This window comes from Poecilia reticulata, linkage group LG3, assembly GCF_000633615.1.
Source record: "Poecilia reticulata strain Guanapo linkage group LG3, Guppy_female_1.0+MT, whole genome shotgun sequence".
Taxonomy (NCBI): domain Eukaryota; kingdom Metazoa; phylum Chordata; class Actinopteri; order Cyprinodontiformes; family Poeciliidae; genus Poecilia; species Poecilia reticulata.
This window is the reverse complement of record NC_024333.1, coordinates 8,586,353-8,609,407: the sequence shown is the minus strand read 5'-3', so window position 1 is coordinate 8,609,407 and position 23,055 is coordinate 8,586,353. Positions and strand designations below refer to the sequence as shown.

Genomic DNA, 23,055 nt, shown 5'->3' with positions numbered 1-23,055 from the left:
CACTAAACCTGTCTCTGCTGCTGAAAGCTCTGTGGAAAAATGGTTACTTCAAAAAAAAAAAATGGAGTGGTCCTGTTTTGGCTTCTGTAAGCCCACAGCGGGTGTTTTCTGCTTGTTCATGTTTAGCTGTCAGGAATCTGTCCAAACACACTTGTCCTCATTACCCTCACTGGGTGAGCAGAGGAACAAAATCGGGAAAGGACGAAGAAAATAGTGCAACTAAGTGCATGGACACTTTCTATTTAAAGCCACATATAGAGGTGGGCATTATGGACTTGGCATCTTATTATGACATTTAATTGAACTATTATGATCATCATAAAGATTACAATTAAAAAAGACTTTTTAGGTAACTATGTTTGTGACTGCATGGCACAGCAATCGTAGTGCCACAAACACAAATATTATCCTTGAAAAATATTCCCATTTGAAATGGGCTTTTTCACTTGTCCACTTAAAGCGTGATTCTTATCACTAAACTGCACACAGTAACTGCATTTTATCATATTTTAAAAGTCACTGATATTTATTGATACAGAACAAACAGTGAACAAAATAACAAATATGACATTTCCTATCATACTGCCGGCTTCTTTTTGTATTTACCGTCAGTAAGTGAAATCTTATCGATGAATCTTATCCTCAGATGAGTTTTGGGCTGAAGTCATCATCGGGGTCAAAAGTTTTCAGAACATTTAGCTACAAAGAAGCAGCTTTTTTTTCACATTATTCCAGCTCTTTTCTCTGCCACACCACCCGATAATAAATTCAACAAAAACGGCGAAGTGCAGCGCCTGAATTCCACGAATGTTTCTGGCCTCAAACGGTGGCCCTGAAGTGGTGATTGGCTGTGAGCACATGGATGCCTTTGTGTGTAATGCAGTTGCATTAATAGCCGAGTGCATCAGCATACAGCTGTTTCTACAAGCCCTGTGCTGCTCCCCCTGCAGCCATTTCCAGGCAAGTGGCGTAACACTGAAACACACTCACCCTGCCAGTGTCATTGTGCACTCCCTCCCAACCCCCCGGTAATGATGATGCTTTATGAGTCTCCAAAGAGTCCCCCACCCTTCCTCCATGTCAGCTCGCCATCCGCCCGCCCCCCGCACCCTCTCCTCACCCGCCTCCGCATTCCCAGTTATCCCTCATTAATTTCCCGTGCCGATCAGATCGACAGGCCGAAAATTCAATTTAATGACCTGCCTCTGTGCTGCTCCTAATATGATTTTACAGGCTGTTCTGGTCAGAGCCCCTCAGTCCAATTTACATAACGATAAGCCGTGCCAGATAGCGTTGCCCCGGCAACAGAAGAGGGGAGGACGAGAGGAGGAGAAAGGAAGAGGAAGGGCATAGAAGAGAGGAGTGGAATTAGCATGAAGGGGGTGTGAAGAAGCTTTGGGAGGGAGAAAGCGCCGTCCGTTTGAGGTCAAACAAGGGTTGTGAGATAAATCCTGACAGGACAGCAAAGGTCTGCCCCTCTCCTTCCTCCCCTCTTCGCCTCCTGCTCCCCCTGAAAATGAAAAGGGTGACAGAGGTTTTCCAGAAAGCTACTGGCACCTCCTGTCTCTCCCCCTTTTCACATTCAAACAAGGTTAAGGAGTAAATGAGTGGAATGCAGCAGCGTCCAAAATGGCGGGAAGGACCTCTTCAACCCACACACACCTGCTGGTCCTCCACCCCTAATCTCTCAGAATCAATTAGTTCACCTCCCCTGGTTCAGTCAAACCGCATTACCTTAGTGTCAAATCAGAGGATTTCTCTCCTCCATTCATCGCCGCTTCCACCCCCTTTCACTCCGCTTCCCACTTTTGTGTTCCTCTTGTGCTCCTCGACTCTGCGGAAAGTGCAGGATTTAAAAAGGGAAATTGGCTCGGGCAAAATGTCATGGGACCTCCGAGTGCAGTAAGACGGGCAGCGCAGCGTATCCATTTGCCCAAATGCGGCGCTGTAAAGTGCATTATGTACATTGAGCCCCCGCAGTATCAGCTTACTCTGCCGGCTAATATTATGTGGTCGATACCAAAGATGGCTCTGATAGATAGGGCTGGAGAGTTAACCTGTCTGCTTCAACGTGCCCTCTCCCTTTCCCCCTCTCTCTTTATAGGCCATAATTATGAAGTATGGACCTCATTAGGCTCTCTCCAGCCAGATGGTATTAGCATATTTCAGTCTCCTAATGAAATAAAGACTTGAGCTTAATGGAAGTATCGCAGAGGAGGGGGGGGAAGTAAATTTGTTCTTGGGCGGTCCCAATTTAGTTAGAAATACAATTTGGTTAGAAAGTGCATGTTTTACCCAGATGGACGCTGCAAACAGTTTGGTTTTATAGGTGATTAAACTGCTCAGTCTGTTGGTGCATGCGACGCATCACAAGCGTGCTCTTCTAATATTTTCTTTCTTCTCTCCTGCAGACGGAAATTGCCAAACGCCTCAATGCAATTCTGGCTCAGATCATGCCGTTCTTGTCACAAGAGGTGAGTTTTAGTCGAGCAAGCTGCACCTTAAAGGAAACAAGTTAGTTTCTGTCATGCTGAACATGAAGAATTCAAAACATTAAAACAGAGGAGGCTGTTGCTCAAAAGCTGATTGGTTGCTTGTTGTAGCATCTTCCAACAGATTACGTTTTAACAGGTGGGTAGAGAACCCAAAAATCGTACTCAAGTATGAGTAGGACTACTTCAGCATGTTGTTACTCCAGTGAAAGTTAAAAAGTAGCCGTCCAAGATATTACTCAAGTAAGAGCAGAAAAGTATTTGGTAAAAATGAAACTCTAGTACTGAGTAACTGATTAAAATGGCAATAATTTTGCATCATCAGACAGACCAAAGTATAATGTTATCAAGATCAAAATGAAAATAATTCATTACAAAATAACAAAACCAGGCAAAAGGAAAAAAATCCAAATTAGTTTCTTTCAGTATCAATATAAACATTGATAATTTATCGTGACAATGGTCAAATCAAAATCGTATAAATGTATCACAATAAATGATGAACAATAATAAATAAATGCCTAGTAGTAAAAATACTCCTAAAAGTAATTTTTCCCCCCCCTAAACATAACTAGTTCTACTCAACTCTGATTATTAATTTTACTGTTCTGACCTCAGTTTATTCGCACCTGGGTTTACTTTTGTGCATGCCCTTTAGATTTAAGCACATATTATAGACTTTTTAAGGCGGAGTGAAGGGTCTATTTTCTACTTGGAGAAGCAGCAGACGTCTGAATGTGTTCTTTTTAGCTGAACTCTTCTGTACCTCGTGTCTGATCTTTTGTGTTTGTGTCCTGCAGCATCAACAGCAGGTGGCTCAAGCTGTTGAGAGGGCTAAGCAGGTGACAATGACTGAGCTGAATGCTATCATCGGGGTACGTGGACTTCCCAATCTGCCTCTGACTGTGTGTATACCCCCTCTTCTTTCATTTAACCTAGAAGCAGGGACAAAACTGCATTCACAGAGGAGGAACGGCACTTCTCATACATTTATCGACCACTAAAGGGTGCTACATTATGCTTTTGGATTAATTTCAACCCTATCTTCATCTGAAGGGCTACATTTAAGAGAAATCCTGAAAAGGACATCTAATCTGGTTGAAAAATTTGGAATAATTGATAAAAATCCGCAGCAGTGTTGCTGTTTCTGTTTATTTTTAAGCTGTGCCACGGTCCTTTCACTTGTACAGACTTGTCCCTGTCTTGAGTGGTTTATTAATTTTAGAACACAAAATGTTTGCCGTGATCTGTCAATGTGGTGTTTACCGCTGTAATTTCTCTGATTGTTGCAATTTTCAGCTCACAGGGAGTCGCTCCACAGCGAGCCTCTGCTCTGAAGCGGTCTTCCAGCTGGGATCAGATTATAGAGTTTCTCACATTTCACTTTGCTTGCTCTTTAATTACATGAAGGTTTTCAGCCAACTGGCTTACCTTTACCTCTGGACCAGAGAATTAAAGTGTTCGGGTCAGGACTAGGTTTGGGATTGCAGCCGAGATAGCAGGGACTGTGCAGGCGGTGAACGTCTGTAAAATAGATGGGATTAAAGTTCAGGTTACGCAGAACGACCCAATGTTTAGAGCGGGGACGTCTCCCGTCAGTCGCACTTGTGAGAAATCGCAATTTACTTGATGGTTTGTACAGCTGTGGGTCTAACATTTACAAGATTTAATGTTTCTTCTGTTCCAGGTTTACAATGATGGCTTAACTGACCTGTGAAGTAAATCCAGTCTTTTGATTTTCCAGGTTTTTAATCAGACAACCTCAAACGTTTGATCTAAAATGTCGTTGGTTGTAGCTTTTCTCACTCTTATTTACAATACAGGAAAACATCTGGCTTTCCATAGGACTGGAGTTTATTATCAAAAACTTTGAACCAAATGAGACCAAAACAGTTACTGACCTTTAGTTTCCACTAAATGACGGTCACTTTCAGACATGTAGGCTTTAGGTTAGCTCCGGTTTTATTTGAAGGTTGAAATCTGAGCGGCTGCAGCGCGGACTGCACACTACAAAGCAGACAGCGAGAAATTGTTCTGCCCTCTTGTCCTCCGTTTTGCATAGTTTTCTAGCCAGAGGCGACACATGATTGAATCTTATTCGACAAGTGTCAGAGGTGCTGCGTCATTTGCATGCTCCTACCTTCATTTCCATAAGTCCTACATTAAACAAGATAGTAGCTGGATACTGGTTGACGCGGCAGCTACAGGTGGCGTGCTGCTCTTCACATGTCATGTAAATACTAATCGGTGGGAGACAGCACAAACCTCTACACCTGGCTGCTTTTAATATCACTACGGCCCATTTGCTTACCACGGTGGCCTCTTCTTTACATGTTTTGCTTGAATATATTTATGGTAGTTTTTTTTTTTTTTAACTCTTAAGTGTTTGAAAACTATGCTAGAATTTTATCTTTAAGGTGCAACAAGTTGGATGAGTTTTTTCCACTGTTTAACAATCAAAATAAGTGAAAACTTTTTTTTGTACAGAAAAGCAACTCAGAATCTGATAATGAAAATGACCAACAGGTTTATTCCTGCTGTGGCTCAATTCTCCCCATCGCACTCATAGTGTCTGCTAAGTTGGTCTGCGGTTGGCTTTCTAGGGTTCTTTGTTTCTGTGATCCCTTTAAAGGGAAAGTAAAATTCAACTTGGATTGTTTCTGTTCTTTCCTTTTCATCCGGCCAATATGGATGCCACGGATTCTCCAGAACCTTCGCTGCCAAGCTGGAATTTCTTTGTCCTTCCTCTCGGCTGCATTTGTTGTTTTTAAAATATCTTGCGGTCTAATTTTCTTTTCCTTCGATGACTGAAGAAATGCCGATGAGCTGCAGAACCTGTTGTAAGCCACAGTGGGTAATGCGGCGATCATTGCCAGACTTATTAAGCCAGTCTGCCAGCTGGTTTGTGCCGGGTTCTGTTGATGCTTGTTCCACCTGACAGTACTGTTCTGCAGGGAGCCAGCTTCGCCTAGTTAACTTTAATTGCCTGTTTCCTGTGGAAGTTGCCAGAGCTGCAGCAGCATTTACACATAATGAAAAAAGATACGTGTGAAAGAGAGCTAGCTCTTTATCCATGAATATTGAATTGGAAGCAATTTATTTTCTGAAAATTCCCCCCTCCCCACTTTTTTTTCTCCCTTTCTCTCTCTCTCTTGCCCCTCATGACTTCCCTCCCTCTCCTCTCTTCTCCTCAGTCATAGCACGCTAATGAGGCTTCGTGATAATGATCCCTGCACGCTTTTCCTCATTAGGCACATTCAATAGGGACGTCCCTGCCTCAATCCCTCGCCCACTCTCTCTTTTATTCTCTTGTTATTTTTGTGATTCTGCCTCTCCTTCCTCGTCTTGTTCTGGCTGCCCTTTCCTTTCTCGTTTTCTTTTTTTTCTTCTGCTTGCCTTTCTGTTTTTCGCAAGAAACTGGCAGCTCTGCTCACCGGTGCAAAAATCGATTAAGAACGCTGGCCCTTATTTGCTTGCATCCATCTGACGGGTCCAGGTCTAGCATGACATAATGGGCCGACTGAATAATGGCCAGCTGTTAAATAGACTTTTGAATGTGGTAACCCACCCCATGTACTTTGGTCTACTTTCTCCATTTTGTATAATGAATGTATGGATCAAGTTATTGGAGTTCTATCTTGCAAGCCGAGAGGCAATCTTTTTTTTTTTTTTTCCCTCGCTTTTTGAAGAGGCAGTTGATGGATGTGCTAAGTGTTATTTAACCTTGTTTTAAAGCACTTGCTTCCCTCTTGCCTGAGTGGCTATTTAACTCCTGTCTATCTACTCTCTTGGCTCTGACTGCCTCTCACAGACATTCATGGCCTCTTGGGAGACGTGTGTGTGTTCTCCACTGTCTTCTGCTTAGTGGTATTTTGCTGAGGCGGGGCATGCTGGCTTGGTTTTCCAGAGTGTTGAAAGGATTTGAGGCTTTCAAGAGCAGACCTATTGATTTTTTTTTTCTTCTTTTTGTCCCAGTTATGATTGAAGCAGTTTGGGACTGAGCATAGCTGTTTGGTGCCGTATCTGATGGCCAGAGGTAATGTGATGTTCAATCAAAACATAGCTGATTGAAGGTCATGCACCATCACAGAAGAAAATGGGACAAACATGAAAGTCGCTGGTATGCGAGGACAGGATGTAAAGAAAAACCAGTCCTCTACATTAAACCAAGTCGAGAAATCATCACTGTTCATCTGGATGAAAATAAAGATATTTCAGACTGATTTAATGTAGGTCTGAATTGAAATATTTCATATCTCTAAACATACCATATTGCGCCCATGTTGTCGGCCATTGTTTATCTGTTTTTCTCTTGGTAGCTCTAGTATTTTTGCAGAAAAAGCTGAAATGATTTGGTCTAGTTGGCTGTTTTTTTAAAGGATTTATATGACACCTTGCTTCCTTAGATTCTGGTTGTAACAGCTGTTTGGGGCAGTATAAATTATGATTGACTGACTGCTGATGAAACCAAAATAACTCGCCTTCATCTCCTGCTGGTTGCTGTGATTTATTGGAGTCACATAACTACATTCCCTTCCAGCAGAGTGGGGGTGGAGTTTAGAAAATGGCTTAATAATTTTTTGACAAAGTGAGAATAAAATGCCTCATGGTCTTTTTCATAATGGAAAAGGTGAGTCAGAAGAAGAAAAACCCTCCAAAAGCAGAAAATGATGAAGCGTTGATCAGATTATTAAACAACTTCAAGTTGGTTTTTTTCAGTTTGATTCAGAAAAACATCTTGAATCTCAGGGGGATGTTGGATAAAATGTCTAGTTCAAATTTGCTGTCACATTGACCAACTTAGACTTGAACACTAAAGAGTTAACAAATGTTGCTGATGTCCAAAAATAAAATATTCAGTTGTTTTTAGTTTCTAAGGTTTGATGTTGGTATATTATTAATTTAGCATTTGATACTGCAGGTTTAAATTGACTTAGAAGGCACACAGTTTGGTTTTTGATATCTTTTTAGTTACATAAATATTATACTTAAATATTAGTTTACCCTTAGCTATCAAGTAAACATGAATTTGTTTTAATATGGGAACATGAATAGCACTGCTTCCTCCTGCTGTCACATTTCAGCTACCATCCTGCACAACTGGAAGGTATAACACAGAGGTTTTGGAGTGAATGTACTCTACCCTATTGAGCCAAATGATTCATTGAACACATGAAAACAGTTCTGTCCCTCAGACAGTAGGTCAGCAGCAGCAGGGAGCCAGCACTGCATGTTGATCCACAGCTAAATCCAGATTGTTTGGCTTTGAGCAGAAATGTCTCCAAAGCCAGCCTGAGCAGAGCACGGTCACTCATAGAGGAGTCATTTCCCAGCTGACCCACTTGTCCTTTGTCTCGTCTCCTGTCTCTCTGTGTTTGTTTACAGCAGCAGCAGCTTCAGGCCCAGCACCTCTCTCACGCTGCCCATGGCCCCCCGGTCCAGCTGCCCCCTCACCCCTCAGGCCTGCAGCCGCCCGGCCTCCCCCCGGTGACAGGTGCTGGATCCGGTTTGCTGGCTCTGGGCGCTCTTGGCAGCCAGACCCACCTGCCTGTGAAGGATGAGAAGAACCACCACGACCTGGAGCACCGAGGTGAGGAGCACAGCCTGCCACACAAACGGCCTGCAGCACTTCACTGCTGCTGACAGGAGCGCTTTCTACCGGCTTCATTATACTCCATTCAATAAACATTGTTTTCAAGGCCGAACTGCAGACAGAGCTACTGTGAGGGAAAATGTTGTGTTTTAGCAGATATCCTTCTTCTTAATGTAGGGGTGGGCATTTAAAATATTTTTAAAATACCTCAAACCGTATTGTTGAAATTATTTTTGATATTTTCTCCACTGTTTGTTCAATGAGAGTATCGAAACATCCGAAAATATGATTAAATGCATGTTTAGTTTAGTGCTTAAAGGCCGTATTGTCCATCTTTACCTTAATGTTCTGTTTTAATGTGAAAATAGGTTAAACAAATAACAGGAAAGTAGAAAAATAACTATTATAATATATATAAAATGTTATAGGATGCTATGTTTAAATGCTGCTTCATTTGGTCTCCATGGCATCAAAAAGTAAATTTTTGGTCGTTAAACTCTCTCTGAAAGCGTTTCCTCTTGAGCACGTAGTAGCTAACCTGATGGGTTACACCATGCATTTGATTGCTGCTCTTTGATTACAGTCTTTGTTGCCCTCTCATACTAATTTGTGTTTTGCTTTCCTCCCTCTTGGCCCCTCATCTTTTCACTCGCCTCTGGCCATTCCTCTGAAAGAACGCGAGTCCAGCACGGTATGTTGACTCTACGACTCTTCGTCCTCCTGTGTGTGTCTGTCTGTCTCTCCCTGACTCGCTCTGCTCCTCGCTCATTGTGTTTGGTCATTAGGTGTACTTAATGTAGACCTGAGCTCACCGTTCAATAGACATTCATGCTGTCTGTGTAAGAACACACACATTTTCATACTCTGAGGGGGGGGGTGCCTGAATCCAAATGACTTCTGGCTAAATAAGCCACTGCCTTCTAATCCAGGTGGAAAATGACTCCAATAACTGGACGAGGATTAGTAGTCTGCTACCTCCTTTAATTTCAGCACAATTAAAAGTGACTTTGACTTGCCTTCCGTTTCTACTTTAGAGGATTTACCATTACAAGATTCCTTGTCGTAGCTCATTGCTGTTATTCCTCATTCAGTAAACATTGTATTTCCCTGCTGCCTTCTTCTTCCTGGTGTTTGGTATCTTCTCATCACTTTGTCCTCTCTTCCCTCGTCTTGTGTCGTCCCCATCTCTCCATCTCTTCTCATGTTAAAGTCCTTGTTTTATCAGACTGGCTTAAAGCTCTCTGTTAGCTGGAGTGTAACGCTCTGTTGGATCTGCTCAAACAGATTAAGTTCCCATTGACTGGCCGTCCTGAATGGGCTCACTCATGTCAGAAGGAAACCCTAACCCCCCCTCCACCATCTCATTTGGTGACAAGCGGCTGCAGTTCCACCTTACCTGCTCTCTCAGCCAGCCTCTACTCCCTCTTTTTGTTCACACGCACACACACACACACACACACAAGGTCTTCCTGTTCTGTTGTCTCAGGTCATCTGATACCACAGTTAAAGGGAAGTGCAGGGTTACTGAGACTAAGCAATCTTTGAAAGGCCTCCGGCTTAGATTCAGACGGGCTGTAATACTGTAGGAGACAGCATCTCGCCAAGCTAGACTGGTGGCTTTGTTTTTGCAGCAGGAGCTGAACGCACCGGCCCGTTTTGACCTGAGGAGGAGGCGGAAAATTGGCCCAACTCACTTGGGAAAGCTCTCCTCCTTTATAATGGCGGCTGGTACCCATTAGCTGCTCTACCTCGGTTTAATCCTCCATCTTTCTGATAATTGTTTCAATTTATTAAGTCGATTCACAACAAGAATTGACCAAAAATGTGCTTACCCCACCTACCCGCTCATTGACCTTCAGTCTGCCTGGCAGGGCCGCTCCACCATCTCGGACTACAAAAACCCAGTTTGCAGCTTTTGAGAAAGTGCCAATGTGTCTGAACGTTCCCACTAGTGGGGGAGAACTCATGGCTTTACTGCTAGGCTGGTGTTGCTTGCCAAATTCCTTTCCTGTTTTTAGTCTCTTGTCTCGTCCTTCTTCCCCCCCCTTCGCTAATTTTCTCACTCTGCCCCTGTCAGGACCCTTCTCTGCAGGCGGCACACTTTGTCTCGCCACATTGATCCTGTCCTGGATTCCTCAATGGCCTCTTTCTTTCCCCTTTTCTTAATCTGGTTCATTTTCTTGTCAGTCGCTTTGATTTTTTTGTTGTTTTGTAAACCTGTGTTGGGAATCCGGAGTAAGTTTGATTAGAAAAAGTTCATCTAGTTTTCTACTGGCTTTTGCCCTGGCCGCAGTGGCAGCCCATAAAATTGTCAGGTTTTATTTAGAGTTCATGTTTTCTCTCCAGTTTGACTCGTGACGAGTCACCTTGCCAGTTAGTGTTTTTGTGGCTTTGTGGTTTTGCTCAGCTGCCTCGTCTGTTTCCTCTGTGCTCCAGTGCTTTGGCAGCAGCAACAGGACCGAGCTTTCCAAGAATCCTCTTCAACTCCCCCTTTTAATTCCAAATCAGTCCAGCAGCATTGTGCCGTTTGCTTTACTGTCAATATTATCGCTGACCCCACAAAGGAAAATACTACCTTCCCTTTATGATTGGTCATGAGCCGCATTTATGTCTTAAACATTAACAGCTGACATGCAAGACACAGCGGCTCCGGTTTTGCTCTGCATTAGCGGCTTAGAGTCCAACATCTATGGAGAAATGTTGACACACTTTATCCACATTTGTTTTCCAAGAAGATTCTCAGTTGCATATTTGCTGAGGCTGTAAATCTATACTGTACACAATGTACCAGTGGAGACTGATTTAAAACGAGCAGAGCATGCCAAGGTAACTCGATGAGAACTCCGGTCTCATGCGGTCGTTGTCGGTGTGTTTGTGGCAGAATAACTCGGTGTCGCCATCAGACAGCCTGCGGGTATCGAGCGAGAAGCACCGCAGCTCTTCAGACTACGGCCTGGACTCCAAGAAACGCAAAGTGGACGACAAAGACAGCAACAGAGGATATGTGAGTGTTTTTGAAAAGCCCTCTGTTTATTCAGGCTCTTTTATGAAATGTTCGCCTTTCAGAAGACAAACTTACAATTTGGATTACTATATACTAGGGCTGGACAATATGGCTGAAGAACGTATTGTCTTCAATACGTTTGATACTTATTGGTTAGTTTTTTTTGTTTTGTTTTAAATCTCTGAAATGCATCCAAACTTGTTCATGCCCTCTCCTGTTTTATCCACAGTTTTCATTCCACATAGATTTTTATTTTTAAGCCGTTATGAGGCGAAGCATTAAACTGCTGCTGTGCAAGTTACTCAACAAGTTGTTGCTAGGTAACCAAAGAGTGAGAGTGTTGATGTCACCAACCTTGCTTAGCTGGGCGTGAGAGGTAAAGCCTTTCCTCTGCCTACATCCCCCAGAATCCCTTGCAATTCTGGATCAGAGTTCAGTGGAATTATTGGATATTCAATCAGACATATTAACTGGTGGTATTGATCACATGTCTATGGCAATATATATAGTTATTGATTTATTGTCCAGCCTTAATATCCATCTAAATAATGATGCGTTTTTGTGCATGTAGGTCAAATAAATCCCCTCCTACTAATGTTGCTCCTTTATTTCAGGACAGTGACGGAGAGAAAAGTGACGACCTGGTGGTGGACGTGTCCAACGAGGTAAAACGGGCATTTAGCTGCTCAGCCACATTCTTAGACAGGAAGGCTGCAAAAACCCAAACACAGCCCTCTTTTGTCTGTCCAAGCCTCAGCACCTTTCACTGTGTTGCCAAAACGTCTGACATAATATTGGTTGTGTGCTTTGAGACTGTTTACTTGGTGAATTTCCCTCTGCCATTCATGCAGAATATAAGACAAAGAACACAAAGAGAAAAGGGTGTGACAGGTGAATGAGAAGTGCATGCATATGTGTGAGGTGGGGGGCACGGAGGGGAGCATGAGCATACATCGGGATATTTATCTGTGTTTGCACATGAGGCCCCAGCTTGTTTGACCTACATGTAAATGCCAGTGGCTTTCCTCCGGCCTGTTTGCTCAGTCTTGCACTCCGTCCGTCTCGTTTAACTCTGCAGGACCCAGCCACCCCTCGAGTCAGCCCCGCCCATTCCCCTCCGGAAAACGGCCTGGATAAGTCCCGGGTGCTGAAGAAAGACGCCGCCCCCAACAGCCCCGCCTCCGTCGCATCTTCGGGCAGCACGCCGTCGTCCAAGGCGAAGGACCACACCCATGTGAGTGTATCGGGATGATGAAACGAGGGGAGAAGGGAGGGTTCTGGTGGAGGTGATGAAGCCTGAACTGACAGACTAAAGGAGCATTTGTCAAATGAAGTGGGTGGCTGTGTGATAGAGTAATACGGAGGCTTAGGAGTTGGCTGCTGTGCAGGATTTGAGGGAGCAAAGGGGTTGGACATCTTCTCAGGAAATCAAACTCTATGGCTCAGTCCTATCAATCTCCTTTATGGCTTACCCAGTAAATGGTCATTTCTCCGTTGCTCTGAGGCTGTAAATAACCCAGAGTCTCTGCAGAGGGACATGTGCTGTCTGGTTTCTGTTCGCCGTGTCCATAATCTGCTCCTCTTCCATCCTTATAAGAACCGACATTTAACCTGGCTTCAAATGTTTCACTACATATACAGCATTTTACTGAACATTGCTGAAGATAAACAACACAGTGAACATCTTACTACTTCCTCTTACCATCATTATAAAACCCAGTTTCTTTCAATCCCTTATTGACATTAACTGGCAAGGGTTTAATAAATAGTTATTTGGGCCAACATCTTCCATAAGTCCTGACAAGCTCAGCTTCTAAGCAAAGGTTTATACCCTCATCCTGACACACTATCACACACTCACAACCATGGCTGTGACGAGCGCCCATGTTAGATTGGATTAACTCAAGCCGTCCGCTCAGATTGTCACTCTGGATTTTCCTGCCTGTGGGGTGTTTTCGACTCAAACTTTGGAAATGGACAAAATTGTTTCTCTGTTTCAGAACGACAAGTCGTCGACACCGAGCCTAAAGTCCAACACGCCCACACCAAGGAACGAGGCCCCCACACCGGGGACCAGCACGACGCCCGGCCTGCGGCCTTTATCGATGGGAAAACCGCCCGGCATGGAGGCGCTAGGTAATTACTGACAAATCAGTTGTTCTCCTCATTATTCACTATGTTGCCTTTAACAAAGCTCCCTTTTTAACAAGCAAGTACACACAAGTTTCACTGTTAATACTTGGAGAGAAAAAAAATCTACCACAGTCTCACTATGTGGCTCCTGTGACCTTTCCTTTTACTGCCACAACAGTTTTACTGCACTAACATCCATAAAACTAAAACCTAGGAAGAGTTTAGTAATCTGTTAAAGGGCATTTCCTTCTCACCATCAGCTGCCCCGGCCCTCCGCACTCCCCTGTCGATCGCTGGTTCTTATGCCTCCCCATTTGCCATGATGGGTCATCATGAAATGAACGGATCGCTGACCAGCCCCGGCGTCTATCCGGGTCTCATCTCACCCCAGATGAGCGCTGCTGCAGCCGCCGCCTACGGACGGTCACCAATCGTAAGTCCCAAAGGTTTCATGCTGAAATTTTCACCCAAGATGTAAAAAAAAGAGGCGCGACAAAGATCCTCCTCCAAACATCTGCACCGCCATAAAGCATTTACGGAGAAGCAACATTTAGTTTTATGCCTCACTAATCCTGAACAAACTTAAGATCCAGAGAAATTTCTACTTGTTTATAGGCCGTGGAGTACTTATTCTTATTCATATTACTAATTGAGATCTAAGTTTAGATCCAGAGAAACTCCTATTAGTTTAAATCGTGTAAAACTTTTCTTTTTTTTGTTTTTACCCTTACCTTTTCGTCTTTCTTTTGGTTTTGTTGTTTTGTTTTTATTTCCTTCTAATTCATGTAAAGCACTTTGAACTGCTCTTCTGGCTCCAGTGTGTTACTGGTTTGTCAGACTTAATCTGCATAATTCAAGGGATTTTCCTGGAAATTATAGCTTGACAGTTCCTCAAGATTTAGGCGTCTAAATCTAGATTTGTTTCTACTTGAAAATAAACTTAAGCTTATTTTATTAATTTTTTTTGTGCAGGCGGGATTTGACCCCCATCCTCACATGCGAGCTCCAGGCCTGCCTGCCAGTCTCACCTCCATTTCAGGAGGAAAACCGTATGTTTACATGTTTGCTTTCACTCTTTAACCACCGTAGATTTTATTCCCAGAACTTGACTCTCCATCTCCGTTGTCGTTTCCAGAGCTTACTCTTTCCACGTGAGTGCGGACGGTCAGATGCAGCCCGTGCCCTTCCCTCCGGACGCTCTGATTGGCCCCGGCATCCCGCGCCACGCTCGTCAGATCAACACGCTCAGCCACGGCGAAGTGGTGTGCGCCGTCACCATCAGCAACCCCACGCGTCACGTCTACACTGGTGGAAAGGGCTGTGTCAAGATCTGGGACATCAGTCAGCCGGGCAGCAAGAGTCCCGTGTCCCAACTTGACTGCCTGGTAATCAGATGTTTTCACATTTTAAGATGGAGAAACTGAGTGGAGTTAGCCTTACTCTACATTTATTTCAGGATGTTCAGCCATAAGGGGATCCCAGTGTGCTAATGAGGTCTCAAAGTAATACATTAAGGCTTTTCTTGAGCATTAAATGTAGCCTGACTCTCCATCCCGCTACAGCTGTCCACAGATCCCAACAGATAGAGATGTGAATAATTCAGTAAAATGTCTCACTGCTGTGCTGAAATTATCCTTGGTGAAGGGGGAAAAAAACCCTGCTGAGTAATGATGTTCTGATTGGCCAACCCTGTCTGCCATTACGCAGCTCATTACTTTCTCCCAACTGCCTCCCGTTTCTCATTTTGACTCTGTTTCTTCATGCTGTTCAGCTCATATGGCCTCCTACACCCTTAAGGTGTGTCCAGAGTGCAGTTTGGTTTTATAAAGCCATCAGGGTGCCATTTTAATTTGACCAATAGCTTCTACGGCGCTGTTGATTTGTCTTTCTGCTCTTGCGGAGCCGGCAGCCCAACTGTCTCTCGTTAAAGTTGACATTCACATCTTCACTAGATAAAGTCAGCTGCCTCACCTGGTAAAAGAAAAGGTCTTAAAAGTGGATGTACTGCAATATGTTGGTTTCTCTTATTTATTAATTTTTTTTCTCATCTGGAATTTGCACATGTATACAAATTTATTCCAACCATTTTCGTTTTTTTATCTTTTCCAGAACAGAGACAATTACATCCGCTCCTGCAAGCTGTTGCCCGACGGCCGCACCCTAATCGTTGGCGGCGAGGCGAGCACGCTGACCATCTGGGACCTGGCCTCGCAGACGCCCCGCATCAAGGCTGAGCTCACTTCCTCTGCTCCGGCCTGCTATGCTCTGGCCATCAGCCCCGATGCCAAGGTCTGCTTCTCCTGCTGCTCTGATGGAAACATCGCCGTGTGGGACCTCCATAACCAGACCCTGGTCAGGTCGGTACCTCGCTTAAACAGCTGTGTTTTGGACACAAGCCTGAGGGAAAACAAAACATTGCACTGTTTTTTTTTGTTTTTTGTTTTATTGTAAAGGGTCAAAAGAAGGGCAAGAAATGTTTGGCAAATGTTGTATTCTCTAAATGGTATAGTTTTTTTTAAGTTTAAGAAAATAAACTTAAATTGATGCAAATTTACTCATATTTTTGATGCAGCTAATGCTGAAACGATTAATTGCAGTGAATCGAAATAATCAACTAGTTTTGTAAGTGATTGTTACAGACAAAAATACAAAAATATTTTTTTCATAATTATGTTCTGACAGAGTTTGGCTTCACCTGGTTGAAGCTTTGTTAAAATAAAAAGTCCTTTAAAGCACCTTTTCTAATCCAATTATTAACTGCTTAATCCAAAAAAACAGGTCAACAGGTTAGTCTTGCACTGTATTGATGCAAAGTCGAGCAGAAAGGGGTTGAGCTTTTCACATGTTCATGTTAGAAGTGCTTTTTTAGCTGCAGACTCATCCTTTACTACAAATTATGAAGCGTTCACTAAAGGAATGCTACGCTTCTTCATTTCAGGGAATAAAATGTTTATTTAATAAAATAGGTTTAGGTGAATGAATGAAAGGAAAAATCTTTTTATCTGAATAAAGAATTACTAAAATAATTGTTGGCTGCAGTTCTAGATACATTCATGTCTTTTTTCAGGCGGTGAAAGAAGGCATGTCTCACTTGTCTTCATGTGTTTTGTGCATTTCAGGCAGTTCCAGGGCCACACAGACGGAGCCAGCTGTATCGATATTTCCCACGACGGGACCAAACTGTGGACCGGAGGGCTCGACAACACGGTCCGCTCCTGGGATTTGAGGGAGGGCCGGCAGCTTCAGCAACACGACTTTACCTCACAGGTACAACCTGGACAATTTGCATTTCCTGCAAAAATGCAGTGTGAATGCTGTCAGCTGAATATCTTTAGTCGAAATTGCAGAAGGGTTTAAAGTCAACTGCAGAAGACTTGCAGAAATGTACAAAGCAGGTAGAGGCCTGCAAAAGGCAGATGGAAAAACTATAGAAGAGTGAAAACTTTCTGTAAATGCTAAGATCCCGCCCAGAGTATTATAAGTTCACACATAACACTGTTTACAAAGCTAAACTGTAAGGTCACAACAGTTTGAGCTAATTTGAGGCATAAGGCTAAAGCTAGCTGAAACACTTGATTGTCTACAGGTTAGGACTAGCATGTTGCTCTACAAGTAACATACACCATCTAATGTTAAAACCCCCAGAAATGTAATAAGCAGAAACATTACAAAATAAAAGTCTGCTTTGATAGAAGATTGCAAAGCGTCCTGATAATTTTTAGCTCATCTAGTGCAGAGCATCTTATATTCTGAAATTAGCTAAAGCATATTATAGATTATGCTAATAGTTGTGGGTCACTACCATGTTTCCCACCATTCAATTGTTCCATCAAGTGTGATAACAGCAATGTGTAAGATGTTAGCTAAAAAGCTAATGTTAAATGAAATGCTGTCAGTGCTGACCATCACTAGCATGTTTTCCAACGTTGACTAAATTTAGTAGATTTTTATAAAATGCGGTCAAAATAATCTTAGCAAAAAATGTATTTTGTTTCAGATCTTCTCATTGGGCTACTGTCCCACTGGAGAATGGCTGGCTGTGGGGATGGAGAGCAGCAACGTGGAAGTACTCCACCACACCAAGCCAGACAAGTACCAGCTGCATCTACATGAGAGCTGCGTCCTCTCACTCAAGTTTGCCTACTGTGGTAAGTGACCTGCAAAGAGCTGGACAAAGTCCTATGGCGAAGGACAATCTTTAAATATCCAGAAGCAAACGTATTTGCAAATTAAAACCTCCAACCCCAAACTCTATGCGGAGCCTGCGCCAATATATCTGGTTGTTCAAATCATAAGTGGACAATTTCTTTCCCCTCAGCTATGTTCTTTTGCTTTTATATATAAAATATTAATAACATGCAGCATTCAGTGTCACACAGTGAACATTTTATGGATTCATAAGGGTGAAATATTTCAAGCCTCCGTTTCTTTTAACAGATTATTACTTACAATGAATACTCTGAAAAGGTATTCATAAAAAGGTTTACTGGAAGAAAAATATTCACGAGCAACAGGGATTATAGCACCATTGACTGATTGTTGAGCAATAATATATTCAAGAATACATGTTTAAGATCAAAGCATGAAATATTTTACTATTTAAGGAATCTCTACAAAATGAAGGCTTTACTTTCTGAGACTGGCAAGGAATATTACACTTTTATAGATTTAAAAAACTGTACATCAAGTCAGTTTCTCCAATTAACTTCTTAATCCAAAAAAAACAGTGACATATTTTTGATGCAATTCTGAGGCTGAATTGATCAGGTTACAGCAACACATTGCATTTCTCCATGCCTGCAGCAGACTAGCTGGGTGGAAGATGGGGGAAAAAAACACTGAATACCTGAATTTGAAGATGTTTTGATAATTTTACATGAGCAATCAGTCCAGAGTTTTAATAGTCTCTTCATTATCTGGCAGCGCAGGGAAGACTTCAAAACCTCTAATAACAAAGGGAGATGATTCTGGACAATTTTACTTTTAATGAGCTGTAAATTACACCGGTTTTCAGACGGCAATGGGCTGATGGTGGTTTAAGTGTCACTTCCCTGATGTGCGTAGGGCTAGTGGTTAAAAATTTCAAACAATGATCATTTAACAGCAAATCAAGCGCTTCGAAAATGTTCGTTCGCATTAATTTATCCTCAGAAATCAATGAGCACAGCCTCATCTCCTCCACCAGCGAACTGATTCATTCAAATGAGACCAGGGCTCTTAGTGTCACTGATTAAATCAGCAGCCAGCTAGCGAGTTGGTTAATTAATCAGAGGGTCATTTGAATAATTAACTGGGTTAGAGCTGCAAGTCTCCTTCATTATGTGTTTTATGATTGTTGATGAGGTAATTAAAGTGGCATATTTAAAACGGTTCCAGTTGCTCTGTTACATCTGTGAGGACCCTTACCTGCAGTGTGTGCTAAAGGTGTCTCCTCTGTGCCTGTAGGTAAATGGTTCGTGAGCACTGGGAAGGACAACCTGCTGAATGCGTGGAGGACTCCTTACGGTGCCAGCATTTTCCAGGTGATGATCGCAGATCTGCAATATCTGACCAAATGTTGCTAAATCAATACAACCGCATGAAAAACATTAGTGGCTTAGTTGCATGTTATTACCCTGAAATAAAGAAAAAAGTACCACAGCTATTTCAGACGGAGATCGATGGGGTTAAAGGTTTCTCGGATCGGGCCGGTCTGCGTAAATAAACCAGCTGTTTGTGACGTTTAAGTGACGACTGAAAACGAAGTGAATGAATCTGTGGCGCCAACGGAGAACATGAGTCACTCGCACTGAAATTTAGTGTTTGCTTGGCAAACCAGTTTAACCTTGACGATATGTCACGACCACGATGGGCAAACTAAACGTTTTGACTGTGTTTACTTCCAGTCGAAGGAGTCGTCGTCCGTCCTGAGCTGCGACATTTCTGCAGATGACAAATACATCGTGACAGGATCTGGTGACAAGAAGGCGACGGTCTACGAGGTCATCTACTGAGATTATTGTCCTGGTTTAACGTGGGCTGCAACAGATTGAAGCAAACTACATTTTTCTCCGACTTATTTTGGAAATCAGCTGCGCTGTTGGCCTGTGGAAACTCATACTATAAGGATTCTTTTTAATCCCTTGTTTTAGGGTTGTACATCTTTCTTTTTTGGATGTGACAGGATGGAGCGGAGCTTCATCTCTGAGAAATTAATTCCTCAAAATATGTACATTGTGTACATACTGGATTAAATAAGACATTTTATATATTATAAAAGTATATATATATATATATATATATTTTCACGTCCTGGGTGTACTTGTGACCATTGTTTTGGTCGCTCTGGTCTGAGAGAGAAACCAGAACACGGACTGAAACTTTTTCAACTATCGCACCCTGATCGTTTTCTAAAGCACATCCTGCAGGCTGATCTTTCCAGGAATCAAACAGGAGCCTGAATCTTGCAATGTTGAACATTTCATGGAGATTTCTTTTTTTTTCTTATTAAAACCGGCCTTACGTCACAACGCTCTTAAAGGACGAAGCGTGGTCGGATTCAGGCGGACCCTCCACTGGAACAAGTGGGACGTTGATTCAGGAGAAGAGATGGATGTAAATTTCCTTCCTGTATAAAGAACTGTACACGTGTCCTAATGTTCTGGTCTGTGTGTGCTTTCCCTGTTTTTGTTGATCGCCCGTGGCAGATGGGGGATGTTAAAGCTCAGTCTAACCCTTGGACCTCAGTTGGCAGCAGAAGCCACAAACTGAATGACTGTGCGCTTTTTTTTCTTTCTTTCTAACTCGACGTTATACTGATCTCTCGCTGCTCCACTGGTTTCTATTCAAACTAAACTCCAAGCAGTCCGGTCCGTGCTGCTGGGATTCCTGTGCCCTTTGCATCCCACTGATATTCCTGGAATATGTGTATTTGGCTTTGATGGAAAGGAAGGCAGAGTCAGTCTGTCTGTCTTTACAAATGTTCAGTGCCTGTAAATGCTTTCAAGGACAGAGGGAAGCACACTTACATGTAAACACATGCTGTAGTTGGCGAACGAAGTTGAGGGTAAATACTTCTGGTTTGTTTTACCGTGCTTCTCATCCTGCCGGCATTTACAATTAAAGGGGCAAACTGCACCTCTGATTCACACCAAAGTATGTAGCAACTGCTGTCAGCACTGAAAATAAATGTACAGTTGTTAATGACTCAATAAAGCTGTTTTTTCTAGAAGGGCTCGCCTCTTTGTGGCGTTGAGCTGCGATTAGTGACGAAGGCGACTTCTTTTGAACTGATTATGGCCGACTCAACAGGTTTCTAGACTCGGACTAAGATGAAGTTCTGATTAAAAATCGCCTGGGGGGTTTTTTCTACAGTTTTGCTCTAACTAGTGGGGTAAAGGTATCTAACCAAAATCAAAACATGAACGGATTTACATTTCCTGAGCTGATGGTTCCACAATGCTGCTCAGTTACTATTGTGTTTGGGCTAAAACATTTTCTCTTCATAAAATGGCCACATAACCTTTTCAGTTATTTAAACTAACGCATGATTTGAGGTGAGTAGGTCCAACACCATATTAAGTATATAGAGAAACATCCACAGCAGGAGATCTGAGCTACTGTACTTTATGGTAAAAATATTCACCACCAGGTCATTTTCTCAGACAACTTCAGTATCTTTTTGGTGAGAGTTTGGCTTCACGTTACCTCTTCCTAATAGGTGCAGTAATCACTGGTAGCTTTAGACCTGGACTTAATCATTGGCTATCCAGCTATCCCAAAGATAAGCCTTAAATTTTGCTCCAAATACTTCTGCGTTTAAAATCATTTTAATTGAGCACTTGCTAAGCCTGTTTATACATTTCCCATTCTCTAATTATCAAAGCGCCCTGTTCTGAACAACCTGTTCCACCCAGATTCCCAGGGTGGATCGCATCATGTACAACATATGCTACCTTGTCTCTTAATAAGGCCCGAATGTTTGACTCCAATTTATGATCCAGCTGCGCAGAATCAGCAGCCTGCACGTCACGACTGATGGGTTTTGATCAACTACCTGCAACTATTAGGAAATTACTCGCCACATACTTTCCGCCAAAACCGGACGGATCTGGTTCGACAGGTTATCCTTTTGCACACAGCTGTCCTGGCAGGAATCAGTTCTCAGTGTGAACATCGCTAACATGGTGTCTGGTGGACCAAGGCGAAGTTCAGCGGAAAGAAAGTAAAGCGGGATTGTTTCGGCTCACCTCAGTGTGACGACCCAACTCCTGCGGACCTTCTGCACCGTTTCCATGGAGCCGACAACATGGGCTTTGTTCGGCTCTGTGCAGCTTTGATCTGTTGGGGGGGAGATTGAGAATGTTGGTGAGTTCATTGGTCAAGAACACAAGACTGATTTGAGACATGAGTTTCAGTCGACACAAACGCGTTACTGTCACCTGAACTGGTCACGGATAAACATATTCACCTGTTCTTGCGTTTTATTTTTTACATTTTGTGGGTTTTTTTTTTTCATAAATACAAAAGTTCAATACGAAATTGCCGCAGATAGTTTTGCTAAACGTGTGAACTATAAATATGACAAACTAAGACTCAGTGACAGTAGGAACAAAAGGCTTTCACAGTAAAAAGATCAGTACAGAAAACATTTACCATGAAACAGCTGGCATTGTAAAAACTTTCTACCAATTTTTATAATAAACACCAACGTGAAAATATAAATATTTTCATTTCTGGACATTTCATTGACATGGTATTACAATGACATGGTAATTATTTCAAGTTATTACTGAAGACATAAATACTGGAAATTAGTTGTTGGGTCTAATATTGTGACCACACACCAGGCAACAGCAAATAAGACATTAAAACATTTAAAACAATGAGAGCAGATTTAAAACAGTCGTGCAAACGTTGCTTATATTTTAGAAATCCAAAAGATGAAACTTCTGGGTGATTATCTTTGTGGATATATATTCTATCTAGCAGAACTCTGATCATGCATGTTGGTTTGTTTTTCAGCCAAGAAGGGAAAACGGCAGGCAAGATGCGTTACTTAAAACCCACATTTATCTACCTTTTCCCCACATTTAAAAAACTTAAATCAAAAATGTCACCGTCACTTCGAGCACCAGGCGAGAACTCAAAATATAGAAGAGCATTCCTTTACAAGCTGAGAGGAACGCAAGAACTGCTAAACTCACCGATCACTTTAGTAGGCAAACATTTCAAGTTCCCGGTAAATACTAACAAAATTGGCTGTTAAAGACCACATTTTTCCTCCAAACCTGTTTTAATTCTTTATGTCAAAGACAGAAGAAGGAATCCGAAACATCCTTCATTGAATTTGGTTCAGATGGACAGAATAGAATCACAAGTACAGCAGATTTGTCAGCTGCAACTTCCATGATGCAGCTCAGCTGTTTTAGTTCAGTGAACCGGCCAACGTCGTCATATTCAAGACGATATGAATATTAGATATTCATATTGAGGTTGTGAACTCTGAGCTTCATGACCTGATGCATTATGTTGATGAAAACATCCATCAAAACATGGATCATTGATAAACAGATGTGGCCGACAACACGACTCAAGAAGGTTGTGTGTGAGAACCAAAGTGCACCAAGAAAATATTCCCAATATTATCAAAGCCTGAACTGTTGATGCTCTTCTAATATAGTTTTAAAAAGTCTGTGAAGGGTAATAATAATAATGCATAAAAAAAAGCTAAACTCCTTATTCTCCCAGACACTTAGGAGGTTAACAGACAACAACCACCTGAAGCAACGAGACCTTTTTTGTGCCTCAAAGATGAGTTTCTTAGTTTTTCCTGCTTCTGTTTTATATATATA

The 23,055-nt window shown here is 42.4% G+C and overlaps 1 protein-coding gene and 1 long non-coding RNA gene across 8 annotated transcripts in view; one reads left to right on the top strand and one right to left on the bottom strand.

Annotated features, from left to right (window-relative positions):
* tle3b (TLE family member 3, transcriptional corepressor b) overlaps window positions 1–20,432 on the top strand; it is a 28,499-nt gene extending 8,067 nt beyond the window's left edge. The window contains exons 6-21 of one of the 6 annotated variants that reach the window (XM_008404646.2): window positions 2,412–2,474; window positions 3,293–3,367; window positions 7,881–8,082; window positions 8,718–8,776; window positions 10,967–11,089; window positions 11,704–11,754; window positions 12,168–12,323; window positions 13,090–13,225; window positions 13,483–13,655; window positions 14,195–14,271; window positions 14,358–14,607; window positions 15,332–15,579; window positions 16,342–16,489; window positions 17,220–17,370; window positions 18,668–18,744; window positions 19,108–20,432. In XM_008404646.2, coding sequence (XP_008402868.1) covers window positions 2,412–2,474; window positions 3,293–3,367; window positions 7,881–8,082; window positions 8,718–8,776; window positions 10,967–11,089; window positions 11,704–11,754; window positions 12,168–12,323; window positions 13,090–13,225; window positions 13,483–13,655; window positions 14,195–14,271; window positions 14,358–14,607; window positions 15,332–15,579; window positions 16,342–16,489; window positions 17,220–17,370; window positions 18,668–18,744; window positions 19,108–19,215 — 2,097 coding nt within the window. In that variant the 3' untranslated portion in view covers window positions 19,216–20,432. Of the gene's footprint in view, window positions 1–2,411; window positions 2,475–3,292; window positions 3,398–7,877; window positions 8,083–8,717; window positions 8,777–10,966; window positions 11,090–11,703; window positions 11,755–12,167; window positions 12,324–13,089; window positions 13,226–13,482; window positions 13,656–14,194; window positions 14,272–14,357; window positions 14,608–15,331; window positions 15,580–16,341; window positions 16,490–17,219; window positions 17,371–18,667; window positions 18,745–19,107 lie in introns of all 6 variants that reach the window. The other 5 variants (XM_008404648.2, XM_008404645.2, XM_017304120.1 and 2 more) reach the window with 5 other exon arrangements.
* On the bottom strand, window positions 15,534–21,522 carry LOC103462113 (uncharacterized). 2 transcript variants are annotated; one of them, XR_001776484.1, is made up of 3 exons: window positions 21,451–21,522; window positions 18,629–18,768; window positions 15,534–15,619 (listed from the first exon to the last, which is right to left on the bottom strand). It is a non-coding gene; the product is annotated as an uncharacterized LOC103462113 (long non-coding RNA). The 2 variants fall into 2 exon arrangements; XR_533272.2 differs by lacking the exon at window positions 15,534–15,619 and adding an exon at window positions 16,430–16,514.
* Between the last annotated feature and the right edge of the window lie 1,533 nt (window positions 21,523–23,055).